Below are 17312 nucleotides of genomic sequence, written 5' to 3'. Positions count from 1 at the left end.
CTTATGTGTGTAGGGACGACCCTCAGAATCCCCTACATACCGCGATAGCAATTCCGGATATGATGCAGGCATCAGGCACTCCGCCCTCCGCCCCTCCGGGAAAAACCGCACGGCACGAACAGGGTAGGGGAAAATATGGCGAATGTGGCTATCATAACAGAATATCACTGTGCTTTGGCAGCCAAGTCTTCGCCATACTCTTTCCTACCCCCCTCGTACACAGCACGTCCGGCGCAACCTACCCGCTACCACCACCAAAACAGCTATGATACCTACCACCGGCAGACAAGCACGCCTTTTGGCGCAGGAAAATTGCGCTACCCACAAACGTAGAGAATCGCGCAAGTGGTGGGTAATCATCGCATCTACGCACAAGTGCGGGAACTATCGTGGCAAGGAAGAGTAGTGAATTAGACTAGACCCCCCGTTACCTTCCCAGCAACCTTTTTTCCAAAAAAAGAAAAGAAAAGGAAAGAAAGAAAGAAAACATCCACCCATCAAATCCGATATGAACATTGCATAGGGAGAAAAGAGGAAGAAGAAAGATGGAAATTTTGATCTGATCGTGGTGTAGAAGTAGTGCAGTAGACTAACAGGGTTATAATGTGATGTTGTAGTATCATAGCAAACCGTAAATAATAGAGCGAATAACCGACCGCGACCGCGATAACCAACTAACCAGCCATAATAAACATAAAAGAAAACAAGAGCAAGAAGCGAGCGGTAGAGGAATATTTAAAAGTTACAATTATTTCTTTTACATCGCTTCTATTCCCAAAAACTACTACTTACTACACTTGCCGCCCCACCCGCCTAACAACGGTGTGGTTTCTCCATTATCCGCTTCACCCCCCTTCTTCGCCCCCCTCTTCTTCTTCTCCCGCCCATTTTTTTCTTTCCCATTACTCTCGCTGCCGCTGCCACCCCCATCGCTACCGCTACTGGTAGTTTCAATTATAGTCTTCGGCACGCCACTAACGTGCTCTACGCGCTCGACAAGACTCCCGCTTCTAGCGATACGCTTATTGAGTTTCTTGATGCGGGAAGCGTTCTCCGTGCAGGGGGGCCCCTCGTACTCATCCCCGGGGTTTGGCTTTTTCAGGAGGAGCGCTGGGTCGGAGGTTGTGGCCCCAGGGTTAGTGGATAATAAGGCGCCGTTGCCGTCGGCCCGAGAGTTCCCGTCGCAGGGGGGCTCGTGCGCTCGAATCACGTGAACGATGCCCCCGCTAGTTGATAGGGGCGCGCGGGCGTGCTCATCGTGGTTTCCGGCGGGTTTGATCTTGACGGCTTTGTATTTCGTAGACTTGGGGTTTCCGGCCAGGTTTGCGGGCCCGAGGAATTTTAGCTGTGGGAGGACGTTTTCCGGGATACCGGTGAGGGAAGTTTGTTGGCTTGAGCGACGGACGGTGGCTGGTGGGTGAGGGTGGCTAGGATCGTTATCGTTGTGTGGTGTCGAGTTTGTGCTTCGCGGATCACCGTCGAGGATTAGGAGATTCTCGAGCTGTTTGTCGATATGGCCGGTGGGATGGGTTATTGATTCAGGAACGGCGAACGAGGCGGCAATGTTGGCCGTGGAGGAGACGGCTACTTCGCCCAGACAAGGGAAATGGGTAGATATTGAGCGGCGGGACAGTGGGGAAGGGTTGATGCGACGGATAGCTTTGTGAACGTCGATAAATACGTCTGACTCGTCAATAATTTCTCTATCTCAAATTAGCCGCACACCAAATCAATTTATTCGCAGGGTAGCCCACTCTCCAATCAATTCCTCAATAACATCCTCCAAGGTGACAACCCCGAGTGCGCCGTGATTCTCGCCGGGAGAGTCGCTGACGAGAACCATGTGACTCTTGCCCTCCTGAAAGAAATTGACGATATCCAAACAGCTAGTCTCCTCTCTAGTCTCCGGCAACGTGGCTAGAGGGAATTCCCCCACCCGCTTCTCATCCTCTGGATCATAAGTGATCAAGATCTTGACCAACAGCATACCAACGAAATTGGCCGGTTCCCCGGGGGCGTGGATGGGAATTCTGGAATAGCCAGCCGAGAGTATCCCATTCATAGTCACTTCGTCAAGAACTGTATCCGAAGACATCGTAAAGACATCCTTGATGGGCGTCATGATGGAACCGACCGGTTTATCCTTCAAGTCCAGGACCGCTGAAATGATCGTAACCTCGTCCTGATTCAGCCTCTCCGAAGGCGACGGGCCAAGGTTCTTGTGCAGCGTAACTAGCGTCTTCAATCCCGCCTTCTTGTAAACCGTCCCATGATCCTTCCCAAGAATGTAATCCAGCAAAAGTGCAGTCGGGTACGCAACCGGGTACATGAGGTACATCAACCCGAGCACGAACGGCGACAAGTAAGCTCCAATACTCAACCCATACCTCACACACACGGACTGAGGAATGATCTCTCCAAAAATGACGATAAGAACGGTAGAGGACAAGACAGCAGGCCACCCTCCGCCAAGACTCCTATCCAGAACGATGGGTAAGGTCTCGTTGGTGATGACATTGCTCAGCAGGAGAGTGACAAGAACCCAATGCTTCCCGCGTTTCAGTAAGCTGAGGACCTTGTGTGCGTGATTCTTCTCCGCGCCTTCCCCGGATTGCTCAATCACTTGTAGGTAGATCTCGTCCTGGCCCATTAGACCCAGGGTCAGTCCAGCAAAGATACCGCCCAGGACGACGAGGAAGAAGGCTATGCCGACATTGACCCAGAACCCGCTCGATTCGGTATCGCCTTCCTCGCTCCGCTTGAATAGTGGGTGAGAGTGTAGACGCGGTAAGGATGTCGTAAGGAGCAGGGCGACTCGGGCTAGACCCGCTAAGGGTGATCTGGCTGGTGTCGCCATTGCTGGGCGAGTGCTGTTGTGACAAGGAAAGAGGAGAAAGAGGAAAAGAAAAGGGAAAGAGAAGAAAGCGGAACCTGGGCCTTGATGGTCAGGATCCTATGCCTGGGTTCCGAGTGTGGCTGCGGTGGCAAATTCTTATCTGCTGTGGCTTTGAATTGAATTCGCTAATCAGATTATTTCCGGTGTGGTAACATCAGCCCCTATCCTATGTTTCGGTTAGATAGGAAACCAGCTCACCCACCGCCACGGTCCCAGCATCGGTGGCCTTCTGCCAGTACTCGAGTACTCGTACTCGTATAGTACCGTACAGTAACCCAACCTAATGACCAAAGACATGGCTCTCCGCAAAAACGTGTTCCCACAATACACGGCGACCGCCGAACTACTCAATTGCAAAACCAACCGATGAGAAATTTATTCGGGTGATACAGCACCGAGAGTCTGCCGGACGGAAAGACACAGTGCAGTACCCCACTACAACTATTTTCACAAGCTTATAAACATTCAACCACCGTGCAGGCATACCCGGTCTTCTAGTAGGGTATTGCGAGAAAACCTCTCTCCCCCCCCTAACCACTGCAACCCACCACAACGCTATAGCAGTAGGATGAAAATAAAAATAAAAAAGAGTCTACTTTCTCGGCAACTCCTTAAACACTCTTTTCAAGATCGCCTTGCTCTAAAGTACCCCACCAAATTCAGCACAGCGACCTTCAGACGCATAGAAACCCTCCGGTAACAAGCGGAAAGAAAGAAACACACCTTATAAAGATTAACAAGCCTCAGCCGTTCATCATCCAAGTGCGCTTGATCGCTCGCTTGTCCACACGGAAGATGCGCCGCCGGAGCTCCAAACTCTTTTTCTAAAAACCTTGCAGTGGGGATACTCCCTCCCTCACGAATGTACAGCGGTCTAACCCGGTCCAAGTTACCCTCGGACCACACATCCATGACCGCCTCTTCCAATGTTCTGAAGGCGTCATTTTCGGGATCGCCTAGCCAGGGCTCTGCTTCGTGGTCTATTTTTATGTCGAGCTTGTTGTTGCTGTTGAAGGAGGAGTACTCGCTGCGCAGGTACGAGACCAGCTTGTCTTTTATCACAGATAGCTCCTGGTCTGGGACTATGCGGAGGGATATCGAAGCCGATGCTACGCGTGGGATGATGGCCGCGTTTGATGGACCTGAGACGGAGACATTGTGGATTGTTAGCGATGGGAAGCGCCATTTTGACATTAAATGGTCTTTTATCTGGACTGCAGTTAGATGGGACCAATCCGGTTTGTTGACAATGGTGTTGGTGATGGCGGTGTACATTTCTTCTTCGGCGGGGGTGATAGGGCGGACGGGCTCCGAGAATCCTGCAGTTGACACAATCAACAAATACCTCGGCATGCCCGCAGGATGAAATCTCACCAGGAATCAAAACCTTCCCGTCCGGGGAGGTCAATCTTGCCAACAGGTTTACCAGGTCGATCGTAGGCTCTCGGTTAAGTCTACTACCCTCAACACCCGAATGTAGATCCGGCTTATCGCTCCCTACTACCACGGTAGCATGGATTACTCCTCTAAGGCCATAGGTTAAGCATGGAACATCATCATCGAGCCAGTAGCTGTTGGCTATCAGAATCCAGTCCACATCACCGATAATTTCCTTATTTCTCCTAACGGCATCAGCAAATCCTCTGCTCCCAGATTCTTCCTCCCCTTCAATTAGGAACGTAATGTCGGCGCCTAGTTCTTGCTCCTGCACCAATTCGCCGGCGGCAAATAGCGCAGCGAGACAAGGACCTTTGTTATCTGATACTCCGCGACCGTATAGATATCCGTTCATCCCTGTTAGTTCAAACGGCCGCGTTTGCCATCCAGCCTCAGCAGACTCGGAAGCAGGTATCACGTCATAATGGCCGTAGAACAGTATCGTTTTCCCTTTGCTCCTGCCCTTCGTTCCGCAGCCGCCGAACCTCGCATGGACAATCGGGTTTCTGCCCTCCTCCGAGGGCAAGAGCGTGGCTGTAGCACCATACCGCTTGAATAGCTGCTTGAGATAGGTTGCTCCCCGACGGCAGTCTTCGGCATAGCTAGGATCGCTGGAAACTGTACGGAAGGAGACTAGTTTGCTCAGCGAGCAAAGGAGCTGGTCATTCTGAGATTTCAGAATCTGGGATTCCGATTGTTCAAGGGCGGAAGTGTCCCAGATTGCCACACAGTCGTCATTACCGCCGGTGATGTAAATCAGCCTCCCATGGCGCTTGGTCGCGGCAGAAGCCAATATCAATCCAGAGTGAGACTGCCAGCGACTCATATGTTCGAAGCGTTGGTTCCATTTCTGTCGACGCTGTTGTCAGCGCGTATCGTCTATAGGTGAGGTGGGATAATACCCTCGAATACCCACTAGCACTCCCGCTAAAGATGTAATTCCCCATAACAGACATGGTCAAGACATCGTCGCAATGGGTTTTGAGACTGCGAATCAATTGCAAAGTGTCCAAATCCCAAATGCATATTTCGCCATCGGTCAATCCGCAGTAAAGCATCGTGTCGTTGACCGCCATACTCAGTACTCCAGAATCACCCGCGCTCAAGTTCGCAGCGCTTGTGATCGCGCTCGTCACCGGATTAATGGTCCATAGTTTGACCACCCCGTCCCCACCCCCAGATAGCAGCATCTCCCCTCCGTCACCCTTGATTTCCCACCCGGATGGAAGGGTAATGAGAAGCATGCAGTAAACGTATCCGTAGTGAGCATACTGCACAATATTCTCTGGATCAACCTCCAACAGCCTCGAGCTGGGCGGCACAACCTTCGACGCCGGCCTGGGTGTAGTCCTCCCACCGGGACCTTTGGAATCGAAGAATCGGTGGTTACGGTGTGAAGGGTGCGAAGTCAAAGTAGGCCTGGGTCGCGAATCTTTCACTTTAAGGTCATACCACTAGGCCGCAATCAGCCAATTGCTGCTCACCCTGCCCCTGCCGGGCAACGAGGGTGCCAGTTACCTGAATACTAGTATTTTGGGCGCCAAAGTACGCAGTTTGCAGCGCTGAGGAATAGACGACGCAGAATACATCCCCGACGTCGAAAGTAGAGTAGATACTGTAAAGGTTCTCGAAGGTTTTCGCATTCCACACCTGGAAACACGGTCAGTGCTCCAATGTTGACCCGCGCCTCCGGTGTGAACACCCAACTCGGTCGGCCTACATTGATAATTGCATCTCCAGCACTGGAGAACAAAACCGACTGATCGTCTGAGAGGTGAAGACACAAAACGCTCCCCTGATGTGCATGTACACTCTTGACAAGTTGAAAAGTTTCAATGGACCACACCTATCATCCATTCAATGTTAGCTCATCACCACGCTCGACAACGCCAAGGGAAGGGGGAAAACAAAAAAACAGAAAAAACAGAAAAAAACAGAAAAAAGCCAACCAAAATCTCCCCGCTCTGACTGCCTGCATAAATCAACTCATCAGATACACAAAATGATAAAATGCTCCCATTATGCTTGACCCGATGCAACAGCGATGGGACTTCCACCTCAATAGCTCCCTCCTTCTCTTTCTTAGCGGAAGGATTAATTGGGAAGCCAGAGCTATCTGTTTGCAAGGATTCAGGCTTGTATTAGCTTAAGCGAAGCCCCAAAATAAGCGAGGGACGGGGAACCGATAAGGAAAGAGCGAGCAAATCAGTGGACAAGCTTACCGAGGAAGCGGGGCAACGGGGTGCCTACTCGGCTCCCATTATTCGGGGATAATACTCGTAGGCCGTCCATAATGGATGTATCGATGAGCACTGGTGGTGATTCTTGTAAGGGTCTCTCTGTTGCCAACGCTGCGTGGGCAGGCAGGTGTTGTTGCTGCGTGCCTTGGGCGGCTTGGGCCAACCGGGATGTTGGAAGACGCCACGAAAAGCACGTTATCGGTTGGGGGGTTTTTCCGGAGGGAACGAGCGGGCAACTGTGATACTGTAGCTTTTCGGGATGGTGACCCGGAGGCCAAGTACGGCACGGTCGAGCAGGGCAACCAAGCAAAGCAGAGGGCAGAAGCGGAAAGGAGAGGGAGCTGGATGGACAGGATAGGTACAGGTAGACAAAATAAAGAGGAGCATCGGTATCATCCACGTACCGCAGAAAGGGGATTCTGCCGGGGTGCGTTTGTTCTTCCCCAGCAGTTAGAATTTGGTTAACCTCCTGTCAACACTGCCGTCGTATGAGATGATCAGACGACGGCACATGATTTCCGAGCCATTCGCTCGCTCAGCCGGGGGTCATCTCCTCCATCCTCTCCATCTTCTCCCCTTTTTTCCACCGTTTCTCCCCCTTTCCGTTTTTTCTTCTCCGTGCATGTCTCGCTTGCCCCGCCCGGGAACGACCCCGGAGGAACGCACTTTGTAGCTGAAGGACAAGCCACACGTAAATTGGAACCGCAAACGAGTGACGTACTGTGTTTTTTATAGGTTGCCCGGGACCTTTCGCAGACGGGGTTAGACCTTGGTGGCCAAATGGAGTTGAATCAAAGTTTGGCGTAGGAAAGATCAGGGATCGGGGGGATCGGTTGGCTCAGGTGCTGAGACGGAGCCGGTACCGGTACTTGGCAGTTGATTGGGTTAATCGGTGCGGTGCTGGTACTGATACAAGTACCGGTACATGAGTTAGGCAGGTTACACGAGACGAGTGAGACTTGGGTGGGAGTCACGGGAGAAGCAGGAACCTGCAACTGCCCGAGTACGAGCACAGTGCGCCGGTACCGTACCGTAGCTTGGCTTACCGGTACTCGTAATGTCGAAGCGTTTTTAGAAAAGACTGCTCTTGCATACCCCCAAAAATTGGCCATTCTGCTTGGATCTTGGTGGTATGCAGTAGCAGTCCTTTTTAAAAACGCTTCGACACTACGAGTACTCGAGTACCGGTACATGTTGGGCCCCGCCCGGATCAACATCTAGCCAAGCCTGCAGCGTCCGTGTTGCTAGGTCCCGCGTTTAGTCGTTCCGGCAAAATGTTACTCGAGTGCCGTGCAGCAACTTTGCCTTGATTAGCATGCAATTCCACTGGCTATTACCCGGGGGATCTCGCTGCCTGCATGCGTCCCGCTGCGAGCTAGTTTACCAGATACCCGTACCGGCATCGGACTGACAATGCATGAAGCAGTCATCTTGCATCTACCTAGGGGGCTATGCTACAAGGAGCGAGAGCCTCAAACAGTACTAGAGTGAGAGTAGAGGGAATCACGTGACATAACATTTCCTGTTGGCATGGTTGATATTATGTGGAAACCCCAGACAAACCTCCCCTCTTGGCAATGTCTTGGGCTTGTCATCTAGAACTCCTGCCCTTGGACTTTTTAGAATGGTTTCTGCAACATGTATCGCACTTGTACTCGTACCATCAGGAACATCTGCTGCTCTTCCGAATCCCCTCTTGTGTTGAGCGTCAGCCGAGACCTTCAGGTTTCGTTTCCTTTTTTTTTGCGCGCTTTTATTTTTTCGCTGCCATGATGCCCAATCGGTCAATTGTGGGATCAATTTGGATAATTTCCTACCTTGTTGAGGCACCGATGGTCGGTGGAGGGAGAGAAGGGGTGGATGTTCCACTAGATCCTGAGGATAGCAAACATCCCCGAGTTATAGACCGCAATAAGCACCCTCGAATCGCAGCCTCGTAATATACGTGGGCGGAAGAGAGACGCCTAAGGACTCTACTCCGTACAATAATAGCTGTAAATTTAAACGGTCAGAGCCGACAAATTCTAGTCCCTCCGCCTGACATTACCCGGCTATTACCGAAAGAACCCGAAAACAATAAGCCATGTAGAATTCAGCTCTCAGTTTCCACTGTACGTGCGATAAATTATCGGCGGGCCGCCGGTATCGCAATTCACTACCTTTTTTATGGTGCGAAGAGATGAGAGGGGTGAGCTCATCACCATGCTTGGGGCATATCTTCATCCGCTAACCACAATTTGCATCAACAACTTTCTAAATCCTGTTGTTCCTTATAAGTAGTAGCGGTTTTTGATATTTTCGCTTAGTGGCTTGCTCATGATTGTGAACATGGATGGCGAACAAACGCTCCTCGTCTTCGCGCAATAACTGTGACGTGGCGGTAATGTTTGTGCGGTACGCCTTTTAAGCTCCCAACACACACTGTACTGTACATTACCACCCCACACTACCAAAAGAGCCAGCTGCCCTCACCGAATACTGAGTATCGTATACAGTGGCGCAATCCCGATTACGCTCCCTCCGAGTCTTGTGGCCGGGGTATGGTACAAGTAATGTCATATCACATCGGACCGGATCGGAGGGGTATGAGTACGATACCGTGCTATTGTGGGGGGGCGGGGGGGGGGGTGAGTGGATATCATAAATTAATACTTGTATCATACCCACGAAAATATTTACCTTGTTCTGGTATGATACCGGTATTTCAAGATGTCGGAAAGTTAGCGGGCCCGTGAATCCATTAATAAGGAAGCCCTCCAAACCTACATTATGGATATGTACAGTACCTGTAGTTTTATGTTAGCCCACGCCGGAACCGGTATCTTACTGTACTCGTGCGACTCCGCGTGCTGTACCATACACGTACAGGAAATCACAAACATACACGCCTCCGAAAACTAAAGAAAAAATCCACCTCCCCAATCAGCACTTGAAAAGGGCTCCCTCCACCCAGGTACCGCCTATGCTGCTAACCCAGACATCAAAATCCTGAGCCTCAATAGATATGCACAAAACCGGCGGCCTGAACATATTCGGGGGGGGGTCGTTGCTATCATCTAAGGGAGCAGGCTGAACCCCAGGCCTCCAGCAAGCCACAGCCAACGAGAACCGGCTGGTTCGGGGCTAGGGTACTGCACCGGCGCGGACCCGATAAGGCAGGATAGACTGGGGTGCGTTTATTCACGCGTAACTTACGGACTATTCCGCGAAAAAATAAGGTTGCGAAAAAAAGTTGCCTGCTTGTTAAAGCGCGCACTGGTCGCCGCGGTATACAGTTAATTGCGCAGTGCTGTAGAGTTCATGAGGGGAAGAAAGTATCATATCGTAAGTGGTAGTTGGGGTTGGATGGTCTGAGAGGCACGGCGGGAATAAAGCACACCTGAGCGTGATAACCTATCGTCGCAGAAATGATGACATTATCCATGAGCGAGTGCGCAAAGCTCAGGCCAGCAGTGTAAGAACGAATCATATAATCCGGCCGGCGGAGGCACAGCATCATATGTAAGGCCCTCCGAGCAAGGTGCAAGTAATACGAGTGATCATGTATGACTATCGGAAGGTTAGAACCGGCTGGTGGGAGTTTCACTCAGGATCTTAGAGCTATGATACTCGAAAACACTACCTCACCAGCCGAGACTCTTTGGACAACCCCAGTGCCAAAGCGCAGCTGGTATATCGATGGCTAGTACGGCACATAACGCCAACCCGTAAATTCCAAGTTATCGTACTTCGACTTCGCTTGCACGCACGGAAATTAATCTCGGGGAGATTGATACTGCTCCGGTCCTGCGAACCGCAATTGTTTTTAGTGTACAGTACCCCAAAGCCCACCCACTCAATACCTCCGACTTTGACGAAAGTGCTGAACAAGTAATTGCCCATGATGGCTTAGAAAGTGATGCTGGCGGCCCGACATGATTTATATAGATAGGAAAAGGCTAGGCGAGGTATCCTAGTGTTCATTTTGGTGTCTTCCTTCCTTCCTTCCTTTTTTTCCCTTTTGAAGAGTTCAGGCTCACGCTGAGGATGTTAGGCCGACACCGGATATTACAAGAAGCGTGGATTTCCATTTGCTTGGTTGGCTAGTGGGTGGTTTTATACGGCCTTCCTCTCTCTTTTATTCTGACTTGTTTCTCGCTCCCTGTTGTGTTTTGCCACTTGTTTTTTTTCCCTCCGATCTGCTTCGCCGCGTGAAAACTGGGTAGATTGGTGGGGTGGATGAGAAGCTAGTATCAATATCGTACAAGGTGCGTTGCTTTGTGATCCGTAATTGTTGTGTGGATTTCCTCATCTTGAACTGACAAGCTAGATCACAAAGAATCACTCTCGTCTGGGATTTGACCTGCCGGGTACGTTACTCTGCTCTGGACGCTCTGCGCTCGCATGGTGCATCTAGTATACGCGATACACTCATAAACCTTGTCAAACTTGCAGCTCTGCTGCCACCGATCCATCTTCCTACTTTCTCCTGGCGACCTTCTTTCCCCCGTTCACAACTACTACCTTCCCATCACCGCAGCAATGAACGGAGTAGAAACCTCACCACCCCCTGGCAATTTCGGGCTCAACTACTTCACCGGGGCAATCTCGGAATTTATAAAAATCCCACGGCTGGGAAATCTCATCCTCACGGGAGATTCGTCGTCACTCGCATGCGGCGCTCGCCAAGAGTACTCAGCTTGTCCACCCCAGGACTCTTCCCGGGCCTCTATAGTAGGCTTCATCAACAGGGTTTCTAAAATATGGGACTCCTCGCGGGAGATGGACTCTGCCGTGCCCATACCGCAAAAGCTGCATTGTTGCATAGTCGGGCTACTGGTGTCGGGTTTGCTATTCCTATACGTAAGGCTTGTGCTTGGTGCTTGGAGGCGTAGGAAGATGCGTGGGAAGAAGATAGACAGGGTGGAGAATAGGGAGGAGAGCGATGTGGGTGTGGGCAGAGGAAAGAGAAGTGCGCCGGCGGGGAGGGAAGATTACAGTGATTGCCGGTGGGAGAGTGATGAAGAGAGTGGGTGTGGGGATATGCCGAATGATTTTTTGGAGAATAGTGCAGAAGACGTTGCCAAAGTGGCTTCGGGGAGCTGTTCGGGCGAGAATGTGGGTGTGAGAATTGATGGCGCCATAGAGGCGGAGGAGGGAGAGGGGTCGGTGTTGGTGGAGGTATGTGAAGAAGAAAGGAGAGGGAAAGAGGAACTTGAGGAAGGGATGGCAGAGGAAGAAGATAGGAAACAAGGTGGTAATGGGGGGGGAGGACCCGGTGGGGGGAAGTTGCAAGAAACCGAGGCTGTAGAGGAGGATGAGAGAGCATATGAGGAGGCGGGATATGAGAGGGGATGTGAGAATAAGGAGAAAAGTAAGAATGAGAAAGGGGATGGGGGTGAGGAGAATGGGGAGGACAAGGAGAAATATGGAAACAAGCAGGAAGATAAGGATAAGGGTGATGAGTATGAGAAGAAAGAGGGCAGGGAAGAGGGTGGGGGTAGAGAGGAAGGCGGGAGTGGTGAGGAAGCTGGGGATAAGGAATATGGGAATGGAGAGAAAGGTGGGCCCGAGGAGGGTGAGGCCAAAAGGGGTAATGAGACGCCTGGGGTGGGGGGTAGCCAGGGGGAACCTGGGGATAATGTTATCAAAAGGAGAGAAAATCCCGAGGAAAAAAGGTCTACGCTTAGGCCGATTTTGTGTGAGAACATAATTGGGGAGGAGAGGGAGGAGGGAGGAGGTGTGGAATTACCCTTATAAACCGTGCACGTTGGCTGGTATGATAGCTAAACTGGGTGGTATGGGCTGAGATTGTCGACCATGGTGTATAGTTGATTATGGATTGGGGTGTGGTTATCACGTCAGAATACATGCCAGTTATTACATAAACCCAGTTTCTGTTCAGATTCCACTTGTGAGGTGAGGTGGGCCCGGAGCACAATATTTGGTTTAGGAAGTGAAATCTCCCGCAATTAGCGAGCGCATACTATACGGCTGCGGAAAAGGGGCTAACTTATGTGAAGTGAAAGGGATAAGGGCCTTGATATTTCACAAGGTGCCTTCACCCGCATATATGCTTTTGGGAGGACCCCGGGGCTAAAACTAATGCGAGCGGGAGAGAAAACCCCGAAGTAAAAGGAGGGTGTGGAAGGAGGAGGGTTAAAGAAAAGGGCAGGGCGAGGAGAATGAGTACAGTTTGATATGGCTGGTGGGCTTTAGATGTGTCTAGTGGGATTGCCGAAGTGCTAGACTAGTAAGGGAGGTTTCCGTAAGCTTGAGTGCAGGTATTGATTGGGATTGACTTGCCTGCATGGCCCAATGGATGTATGGATGGGTGAAGAAGGTTGAAGAGCTGGCGGGTGGTATGATAAGTCGTAGCTTGGATTACAGCGGGTAATTATAAGGGTCTCGTATAAGTGCTATTTTCGTGTCTGGTTTGCTGTGTGATCTGGGCATGAGCTTAACCCGACGTGAGGCTTCCAATGATGAGACCATAAGCTCCATTGGCTCAGTCGGTGTAAGAATCACGGGGGTGGGGCTGGGAGGTTACCTCTTCAGAAATCAGGGACAGGGTAGGGGATTTTTCAGGGTAGTTATAGCACATGTATAGCGGGGAGGAGAGAAGAGTGATTTTGGGGCGTTGGAAGATTAGGGAGAGTCGGAATATATAGGCAGGAAACATTGGGTGGTCTAGACCTAAATGTTTTGATGTCGAGTGGAAGAAATAAAACTAAAATGGGAATGTTGGGTAGAAATTCTCGTTAGAACTACAACTGTAGTATATTACATCTACGCCCGTGCGCCTAACAGGTCAGGATTGAATCTGGGATCAGGAAGGAGCGGAGAGGAAAGATAGCAAGTTCACAAAGTTGTAATCCCCGGAGGCAGATGAAAACAATTTGGAGGGTAGGGAAGTGGCTAGTGGGAGTATGAATGGGGAATGTCCAGGTGCGCGTGGGGCTTTTTGAGGGCGGAGGGAAATATTTTGCTTGATTTGGATTAAGCCGAGCTAGGATTCGTTGGTTTGTGTGCTTGTATCATAGAAGCTTCACGGTGCCTTAGTGCTTGTTCTAAGTAGCCCACAAGGCTGGTGTTTTGCCGTACGTATCTGGTATACCGAGGTCGACATCTTTATGTTGGAAAGTTGCGGAAAGGGAGAGCCTCATGCAGTGATGAGGAGAGCTTCCTTTGTGTTTTCAATTTAGATTTGCCTTTTCCGCCGATGTGGTGAGATTTGTTTTTGTTCAGATCATTATCATCGAAGTTCACCGTTTTCCCCGCTACGCACGAAAGTATCCCAAGAATTCACTGGCGCGATTCTCATTCCATTTCTTTGATGCCGCATCGGGAAGGATCTTTTCGATCCGTATATATTCATTGCGTATCGGTTACCTTGTGGGGACGGAAATGATCGAGTGGGTCGTTTCTAGATTTAGAGACGCTTTCGTAACCACGCAATCCGATAATCGAGTCGGCGGAAAGTCTCTGACTTCTCCTGGGGTCCAGGTGAAACTTGGGCTCTGGAATCTAGTGTTCCCAACCGTCCGGGGCACCGTACAGGGCCCTGGCGGGCTGTAGACACGGGCGCCCCGGGCAGGGTGGGTGAGGACGGCAGGGCATGGCGTCCGTCTTTCATAGAGACGGCCGTCCAGAGGGTTGACGCCCGGGCCCCGCTATCTTAGAACAAATGGTATCTTCCGGCAATTACCTGCAGGGCCAGGCCGTCGTCCGCCGTCACCTGCAGAAACCTGGCACATACCACCCTCTGGGAAACCTGCAGAGCCCGCCAGTCCGTCCCGGGCACCCATTCATGCACTGCTGTCCGTCCGGTCCGCACCCGAGGAGGGGCGGACTGGACGCTTGGGTTCACTGCTGGAATCTGATTCTTGAACCTCCTAATTCCAGGGTACGAGCTCTTCCCCCACAGTTCGTTGTAAATTTGACTCATCATGTGTATAGCCCAACGAAAACGAGCCTAGAGGGATCCTGCGAGGTATTGGGTGATCGGCCTGGATTATTGAAGGAGCAAATTTAGAGATTACTGGTGCAGAGATTGAGTGATGCAGGATTCCCCGCAAATGGGGGAGTGTTGTGGCGTGTTTTGAGTAAGTGGAGGGTGTGGGATGAGATCAGAGGTTGTGGTACGGTGCAAATCAGTAATGCGCTAGTGGGAGTAAAAATGGGGCGCTGGAATCGGGAGCGAAGGCAAGAAGTGTATAATATATATATATATATATCGCATCAGACAATTCCAAAACACTCTCGTCTCTTCCAAACGTTTCGCAGTAACCTAGTTCTACACAAACCGTAGCACAATTCAAGCAGGCTGAACACTAACGCCCTAGTGCTCTCCATCTCCTTGCTCATGCAACATCCGATACCACTCCGACAATCCTGCAACAACTAACTCCTGCCCCAAATATCTAGCGTTCCTTCACATTCCTTCCTAAAACACACTAACCCTGGTTCAAACATCTTTCCAACTAAACTAATGCATTACCGTCTTTATACCGGGACACAGACCAGGTAACCCAGACCAAAAAGGCTTCGTGAATTTCAACACAGATTTCCGGGTCACCATTACGGCTGTCCAAGATTTTTTCCGTCTTAGTTTTTCCGGGGGGCTGGGGTGTAGCCTCGCTTGGGTATTCATTATTGTATGGAGTCCATCTGGGCATGGACCGGATGCACCTTTCATGGTCCTACGAAGAGGACATAGGTAGAGGAGGAGGTGGGCGCGGTCCATCATGATCCAGCCTCCGCCACCTCGCATAGCTGCGCCTAGAGCTATGCCTCGTACTATCTATAGGCCATTCAGCTGATTGCTCCACCTCCCCCAGGGGTCGAGGTCCGCGTCAGCCTTGATCTTGGTTCTGAACAGGCAGACTGTTTGTACTCAAGTAGAGTACGAGAAATTTACGGTTGGATCGATAAATGGCCCGGGAATTACATATCAGCAATTATCCCGACACTCCCCTAGTATTTATTTCTGTGCAGTATTTACTACTGTATGAGCCACCTGCACTAGCAACAGGCTTGATCCATAATTCCTTAATTAGGAATAACCTCTTGTAAGCATATAATAGGGTTCCCTCTGGTAAAGTTATTCAAATCGATTTTTTCTTCGATTTTTTTTTGTTTTCAACTAAGGGTCACGCAGGAAGTTGTGATGTTTGGAGTCAGGATTGGAGATGTTGCGCCACTTTATCGTGTGACATACCGCAACATCATTCCGATTGTTGTTTTTGGGGGTGTTGATAAAATATGGATAAAGAACGGTCATTGAAAAGAGACCATTAAATTTACCTGGCAGCCTGGGGAATCACTTTTAAGCTAACAATGATTCATTTTCCATGAACATTTGCGTGGAGTGTATGTTGGAAATCATGGGTGTTTCTGGACATGCTCCTCTCCATTCACGCCCGCTCAAAGAGGTTCGTCCTCACCTGTCCACCCGTTTATCTATCCTTCCACCCGTCCAGCTATCCACCTGCCGGCCTCTTTATCTTCCGCCTGCCTAGCATCTGTGTTTGTCTGTTTGGTCGTTGATTGTTCCTAGTTCGTGCGGAGGCTCTCCCGGGTGTGCTTTGGCATCGCGCACCCCCGAAATGAAATGCCTGTGGATAGCGGGAGTCTTTGTGGAGTTTATCTGTGGTGTTTCATTTGTTAGCACAGGAGTAGACGGGGGAAAGGGAGACGTGCGTGGACGAGCGAGAATGACAGCGGACGAGTGTAGTGTTTCGTGGAATGATTGGAGGCTTTGTCGTACTTTACCTAAGTTCCTGTTTTTCCAGGTTTGGCAGACTGGCAGGGAGTTCGTGGAAGGCGATAAAATTTGTTGGAATACGTGTCCCCTCGTTCTTCATTTCTTTGTGTGCTATTCTCTTTTAGATTTGCCTGATCTTGATAGAGAAACACACTACTGCACTTACTGTGTTGGGTAAGTCATGTGGTAAGAGAGAAATCATGGTAACGAAGAATACTGTAATGGTGTACGTATATCAGAAGTCAAGTTTATAGCGCATTTGGTTTCTATAAGTAGTGGCGGATTTCCCCCCATTGGCAGGAAACTAAGGAATATACTTTGTGCAATTTCAACAAAATTGAGTGTGAACTTCCCCACTGTTGGTTGTGAAGGGTTTTCACAGTGTCTTTAGCCATGGGGGTATTTCTTTTCGTTTCAGTCTTGCCACCGGTTGGCTGATGCTCTCTAAAAGTGCAGGTTTCGGTTGACTGGCACCATACGCTAGTTGATAGCCAATGAGCTTTCAGGGCAAGGCTGGGGAAGCATTGGGGGTTTTCCATCTCCGGACAGAAATGATGCCTGTGTGGGAGTACAGGTATAGTACTCGATCACGATACCACAATCATGTCCACCGGCGCACTAGAATGGGGCCCAAGAGCGGTTAATAAAACAAGCGGTCTAAGAATTCCGAGTGATTGTCCAAGTAACGAGTACGGCAATGCTTCCACCGACATGCACTGTACTTTTGGTACTGTATCTAGGTCTATTCCTATGACACCATAGGTCGCTAGGGGCGAGGGCCTGGTCTCCATACGTAGGTCGCCAGGAAAGCTGAGCCGAGAACCGCATATACTGGTAGTATTCTCCTGGGCGAATTGATGGAGGTAGACGAATCGTGCAGTCTCAATCGTGGTTATTGTTAATCACCTGCGCATACCGATAAGCTAGTTGCAGAGTTTGTGGCAAGGTATTTGAGATGCGGGGAGGTAGCAATTCGTATCATAGATGATGAGTT

General features: G+C 50.4%; 2 protein-coding genes; both read right to left on the bottom strand.

Annotated features, from left to right (window-relative positions):
- Nucleotides 1-567: 567 nt before the first annotated feature.
- GSTUM_00003555001 (uncharacterized protein) lies at nucleotides 568-2857 on the bottom strand (the record flags this gene model as incomplete). XM_002837148.2 has 2 exons in its annotated part: nucleotides 568-1703; nucleotides 1755-2857. The coding sequence occupies 2 exons, from the start codon at nucleotides 2855-2857 to the stop codon at nucleotides 785-787; spliced, it is 2022 nt and encodes a 673-aa protein (XP_002837194.1). The 3' UTR covers nucleotides 568-784.
- Nucleotides 2858-3351: 494 nt separating this feature from the next.
- GSTUM_00003554001 (uncharacterized protein) lies at nucleotides 3352-7212 on the bottom strand. XM_002837147.2 has 8 exons: nucleotides 6556-7212; nucleotides 6283-6449; nucleotides 6054-6179; nucleotides 5852-5983; nucleotides 5236-5787; nucleotides 4271-5183; nucleotides 3620-4215; nucleotides 3352-3536 (listed from the first exon to the last, which is right to left on the bottom strand). Exons 1-8 carry the CDS (start codon nucleotides 6623-6625, stop codon nucleotides 3489-3491), a joined length of 2604 nt encoding a protein of 867 aa, XP_002837193.1. The 5' UTR covers nucleotides 6626-7212; the 3' UTR covers nucleotides 3352-3488.
- Nucleotides 7213-17312: the final 10100 nt, after the last annotated feature.

The sequence above is a fragment of the Tuber melanosporum genome (genome assembly GCF_000151645.1).
Source record: "Tuber melanosporum whole genome shotgun sequence assembly, scaffold_178, strain Mel28".
NCBI classification, from domain to species: domain Eukaryota; kingdom Fungi; phylum Ascomycota; class Pezizomycetes; order Pezizales; family Tuberaceae; genus Tuber; species Tuber melanosporum.
This window is presented reverse-complemented; position numbering and strand designations above follow the sequence as displayed.